We start from the raw sequence: 6,131 nt of genomic DNA, 5'->3' as shown, positions 1-6,131 counted from the left end.
CCCAAGGGAAGGGGAGGGTGCGGGGAGAGAAGGAGGCCTAGGGGCGCTGGGGGAGCGGGAGCTGCGGGTGTGTGGGGAAACACGCCACGGGGAGCCCCCCTCCCCACTTGCGCTGTCGCCCCTTTCCCGCCCTCTTGTCGTCGTGTGGTGGGCAGCTGCGGGGCGGCTGCGGGGCAGCTCCCGCCGGCTCTCTTCACCTTGAGGCAGCAGCCTCTGACTCCCACGGCATCACTAAACGTAGCTGCTGTGGGGACTTTGTGCCGGTGATAGCTGTTGGGGCACCGGCTGTGTGCCTTAAGTTACTGAGAGGACAGACCTTTAGTTTTGCTTGGGAACCACCATACTTGTAGGTAGGGATTGCGTCAGCTGTAGTAACCTCCTGCCACAGAGGCTGGGCAGGTCTTTGGTCCTTGATTTCCTCCTTTTGTAGAGGTGTTGGGAAGGTGCTTCCTGTCTGCAGTCAGCGTTTCCTTGAAGATCAGTCTTAACCCTTAAACATTTACAATTGTTAGAATCATAGAATCATTTAGGCTGGAAAAGACATCAGGTCCAACCATTATTAATGTCTGGGGCATATTCCCATAGTTTTGTGCCACTCAATTCCAGATACTGCTGAGCTGCTTTACAAACTGCAAGTTTATCTCAGAGTTGTCCCCTGAGGCCAAGTTGGATGTCCGCTTAAGTTAACGTGGATAGCAAGCTGTAAGGAGAACCACATACTATCCTTCATGTCTCCTATATAACTTTGGATAAATTGTATTTTTCTTTCTTTCCAATGCTATTAATATAAATCATGAGTATACCATCAGTTCTGCATGATACAGCAAGGCAAAGCATTTATATCTAAGCGGCAGAAATGCCTGAAATGGGTGCTGGTTTGTACTTTGGTCCCTTTAACTTGCCTCATTCATAAAGTGAGTTAGTTTTTTCACATCAAACGGGGAAAAAGCATCAGGATAGATGGGTGTGACAGGAATGCCTTGCACAGCATGTAAATATAGTATATAGTAACAGCAATGCTCTTGGTGTGGTCTCGGCCAATTGACCTGTAAAACAGGCATGGGGAAGCCCTGTGGGATTCTCCTTTAGGGTTTGGGAGGATGGGTAGGGGGAAAAAAAAAAGAGAAAGCTTTAGATTCTCAAATGCAGAAAGAATCAGCATTGCAGTATAGGGCTATAGAGACTTTCATGCAGGCAGGTATCAGCAGTTCAGGATGAAAGGATGCCAAAACTTCCCCAAGAACCTGTCCTGAGTTGGCTTGTGCAGCCACTCTGCTTAAGGAACATTGCGGGCAGCACACAACTATGCTAGGATTACTGTAAGAGGTTTCTGTACTTTTCACTTTTGCCCTAAATGGATTTGGGTTTTTCCCTTGTCTAGTATGTGGCTTCATAGAGTTACGTTTTCCTTGAATGATTGCCATGTGCCCAGTAAAAAGCAAATTATCTGTATGAAAACATTTTTTTTTCTTCACCTGTTTGGATTTTTCAGAAATAAATGAATCTGTATGTATTTATCGAGTAAATATTTCATGCTGAGGACAAAATAAAGATTCTGCATTTGCCATAAGATGTTTTTGTGCACCAAAGCTGTATTATCTCTTATGTACATGAACAAAATCTTACATGCCCAGAATCATGTCTACATTTTTTCAACTACATTAGTTTATAGAAGATATTTTCTCTCCCTGCAAGGGTTGCCTTTGTAGTTTCTTAAAGCACTGACCTCTGCTCACATCCTAAGATTTTTAGTATAAATTTGACAATGACTTGAAATGATGTAGCTAATTTATTACAGATATGTTACTCATTAACTTCTCATAAATATCCAAATAATGGCCTAGGCTTGGACGTAGCAAGTGTGCCTGCGGAGAATCCTGTGAAAAATGTGGAATCAGAGTTTCAGAAGCAATTGTTGGTTTTTTTTAGTGCTTCAGGTATTTAGGAGGCTAGAAATCCAAATCTGAAGTAGACTGGTAAGACTCGGCGTGGTGGTCCTGGAGCTTCCATTTTATAGCTCATAGTGGGGGATGGAATTGATGAACTTTTCCCTCTGCAAAGACTTGACTTAGTTTTTATTAACTTGGTTAGCAAATCTTAGCATTTTTTTCATGTTTCCACAACCGTCCTCGCACTTTGGGTTTTTTTGAACGGAGATTTCCAGCCAGCTCAAGCTGCAAGCGCTCAGCCTCTTGGGGAATCACAGCTGACTCCTATTTGGTGGCAGATTTATTTGTAAGCGTTGAAGAAGTTACTGCTCCCAGCTGTCCTGTGGCTCTTCTCTTGAATGACTACGTGGGGGTCTGCCAACGTCAGTTTACATCGGCATACCTGTGGAGAGGGCAGTCTTTGGCAGAGGGTGGGCAGCAAGTGCTAACTGCTTCGTTCCGCCATACTAAATCTGCCAGAAAAGTCTGCCACCCCTGGGCTTACGCTTGGCACACATCAAGACATTTCTGAATACTTTGGAAAGCCAAGTTTCGCTACCTCTTTTTCAAAGAGTGTGACTGTGCCACCTGCTAGAGTATGTGCTTCATCTTCATAGCATTAATTACACAGTGACGACATGGGCATCATATTAGGTTGCTTTAGAGAATGCTCAGATGTTATTATTTATTTAGTTGATCACAGATACATATAGTGGATTGTAAAATATGTAATGATCAATTTCTATTCCAGAAGGCTCATAACCTGCAGCCTCAGTTCTCCAGGCGTGTAGATGTTTACCATTAGGCATGTGATATCAAAGATGTTGTTCACGTGTTTAGAGTTGAATACTAATGTTATGCTTAAGGCTCTGGGCCAGCATTAGGATAACAATACGCATAAATGACAACATTGTGTGAGGAAGGTGTGTGTACTTAAGGTTGGACTTCAGACCATTAGCTACGAAAGTAATGAAAAATCAAAGATTATGCTGTTGCATTGCTCAGCACATGGAATTTCTAAAATTTATAGCAACTTTTCACGTTTTTTTAGCTTTATTTACCATTCTCCTTTGCTCACTAACAAATATAACTTGAATAGTGATGAAAACACGCCCCTCAAATTTGCAACTCAGCAGTATAGCCTCAGGCACATGTTAACAACTCCTTAGAAAGTATTTCACAGTCTTTCGGTATTTCCACATCACTTAGCATAGCATTGCATTTACACACAAGTTTTGTCTGATGCTGAGTAGCCATCAGCTTTTCTTAAAGGAATGTTAAATAAAATACTTCTTTGTGCTGTGTTTTTTTTTCCAGGCTGCAGCTAGTTTATCTCCATGTCTTGAGATCTAAATGGTGAAAAAACTGCTCCCAGATAGTCAAACAGAAATGGAACAAGAAGTTTGAAATGAGAATTAATGTTACACATCATATCTGCTGCTATTATGGCAAGACTTCAGAATGCCAGATGTCAATGTGTAGGTGCTTTAGATATTATATATTATTAATAAAATATTTATTACAAATACCAACAAGATAAATACTCTGTTTTGTGCCCTAAGAAATACTGAATTTTGATTCCAGATGGACTTACGTGGGGTCAGTGTCAGAATGCTGATCATCGAATCAAGGAAAAAAAACAGACTGTGATGAATATTTTCTGACCCTGATACCCTGAAATACACTTAAAGCTAAAAAATACAATAGTTTGAGTTACTATCTTCATAAAAATACTATAGCAACATGATCATTCAGTATATAAAAATGCAAACATACTAAGAACTAGGGTGAAATTCTGGTTTCACTGGCCTTTGCAGGGTCAGAATTTGTTCTGGATGGGTGAAGGTCAAGCTCCCTGCAGTTGAAGAGAATCTCATTCTGGGTTGCTGCAATCCTGCACTTGGAGTTTCCCCAGGCCACACCTTATTCCCCCATCCCTTGTTCAGATACTGGCACTTGTGTGTTCCCATTCCTAGATCAGAGACCTGAACTGGGCCAAACCAAATGAAATTTTTGCCAGGTTGGTTTTCAATTAAATGAATGCTGGCCTGTTTCATGGGACTGTTAAATGAGCTCAGGGGTTGGTGCAAAGGGTTGGGAATGTGTAAGAGGAAGGTTGCAAAATCAGCAATCATCCCTTGTTCAGATACTGGCACTTGTGTGTTCCCATTCCTAGATCAGAGACCTGAACTGGGCCAAACCAAATGAAATTTTTGCCAGGTTGGTTTTCAATTAAATGAATGCTGGCCTGTTTCATGGGACTGTTAAATGAGCTCAGGGGTTGGTGCAAAGGGTTGGGAATGTGTAAGAGGAAGGTTGCAAAATCAGCAATACAGTTTTAGAATCATAGAATCATTAAGGTTGGAAAAGCCCTCTAAGATCATCGTGTCCAACCGTCAACCCAACACCACCATGCCCACTAAACCGCGTCCCTAAGCACCTCATCTACATCTCTTAGAACTGGGCCAAACCAAATGAAATTTTTGCCAGGTTGGTTTTCAATTAAATGAATGCTGGCCTGTTTCATGGGACTGTTAAATGAGCTCAGGGGTTGGTGCAAAGGGTTGGGAATGTGTAAGAGGAAGGTTGCAAAATCAGCAATACAGTTTTAGAATCATAGAATCATTAAGGTTGGAAAAGACCTCTAAGATCATCGAGTCCAACCGTCAACCCAACACCACCATGCCCACTAAACCGCGTCCCTAAGCACCTCATCTACACATCTCTTAAATACTTCCAGGGATGGGGACTCCACCACTTCCCTGGGCAGCCTGTTCCAATGTTTCACCACTCTTTCAGTAACGAGATTTTTCCTCGTGTCCAATGAGACAGCTTCAGCTGTTACAGAGAGATTATTTAGATTAGATTAGCTTCAGCTGTTACAGAGCTAAACCTTGGTTATTTCTCTCTTTTACAGGTTCTTAGCTTTGTCAGGGAGCCAAGGGAAAATCTGAAGGAAAGCTTGAGTGTCATGAGACAATTGGAATAATAACCACTTGTGCACTTCACATGTCCAAGCAATAAGAAATGGTTCTAGAATCCCTATCTCCCTATGACCTCTGTGTGTTGAAAAGAACTGTGGGAGCCCTAAAAAGCCAATAAAAGGTAAAGGCTGTTGGCACTTTAGGCTGAGGATCACAGCTGGACCTTTCTGGAAAGGCCCAAGTTCTGCGCTCTTCTTCAAGATACATAATGTTAATCTCAGATGCTCTGAAATACAGGGTTATCTGTTAAAATACCGTTGTTGGTCCCCCTTCTCCAGAAGCTACATCCCTCTTTATGTTTGAATCGATACAGCTTTACCTGGAGCTATTAGTAATACAAGGATATGACCTCATTACACTAAATTCTACCTCAACAAAGGTAGTTTTTGTCAGTAACTGACAAAAATGTAAAGATGTGTTTCTAGTACCCTCAGCTGTATAAAAGAAAGGAAAAGAATATGGAAAATTTTTCAAAAAAAGAAAAAAACCCACCTGTTGTATCAGCCCGGTCTGTGTTTTCACCAGTAATATAGCATTCTGTTTTGGACATCTTGTCAGGAAATGTATCAGAAATAATCTGAGGAGATGACAAAGTAATTAACAACTAGAGGGAAGGCAGGCATTTTGATACGCGATCAAGTTAAATTGCACAGAAATACAGCACAGGAGTGTAAAAGTGGATTTCAGAGGGATAGGCAGTTACAAGTGGTCCACAGGGAGGCAATTAGATCCTTTTCACCCTCTTAAGGGGACAGTCATTGAAATTAAGAGGCAATTGATTTAGAAGTGATGGAAGGAGCATTGTATAATTAACGCATGGAATTCTTTGCCACAGGCTAACTTCCAGTCGAATTCCTTCACTGAATTCAGTCACTTACAAAGATAACACTTAAGATGATATATGCATTAGAATACTATCTGTAATTGCCTTAAGTAAGAAGAAAAACAATTGTTTTCCTAATTTAAGGCATAAAGTAGGTGTAAATTCCCCCATGTGAAACATTACTTGAACGTATTGTGGAGGTTTTATGTCTTAGAGCATATAGCTTTGACTGGTGTCTGCAACATGATATAGATTATGGGCTACTCTATTTTAGCCTATTGAAAATTATCCTGACTGAAAGAGGTGAGATCATGATTTTTTGTAATGGAGGCTTGGGAAACCATATACGTACAACCATATATATTTATATCTCCATATGTCACAACAGCCTAAACC

At 41.2% G+C, this 6,131-nt stretch overlaps 1 protein-coding gene across 1 annotated transcript in view; it reads right to left on the bottom strand.

Annotated features, from left to right (window-relative positions):
* The window catches only part of WDR1 (WD repeat domain 1), a 26,418-nt gene extending 20,956 nt beyond the window's left edge, over positions 1-5,462 (bottom strand). Inside the window, exon 1 of the mRNA XM_009284153.1 lies at positions 5,405-5,462. Coding sequence (XP_009282428.1) covers positions 5,405-5,462 — 58 coding nt within the window. The remainder of the gene's footprint in view (positions 1-5,404) is intronic.
* Between the last annotated feature and the right edge of the window lie 669 nt (positions 5,463-6,131).

The sequence above is a fragment of the Aptenodytes forsteri genome, unplaced genomic scaffold (assembly GCF_000699145.1).
Source record: "Aptenodytes forsteri isolate BGI_AS27 unplaced genomic scaffold, ASM69914v1 Scaffold375, whole genome shotgun sequence".
In the NCBI taxonomy this organism is placed as follows: domain Eukaryota; kingdom Metazoa; phylum Chordata; class Aves; order Sphenisciformes; family Spheniscidae; genus Aptenodytes; species Aptenodytes forsteri.
Note: the sequence above shows the minus strand (reverse complement) of the source record. Positions and strands in the feature narration are given on the sequence as shown.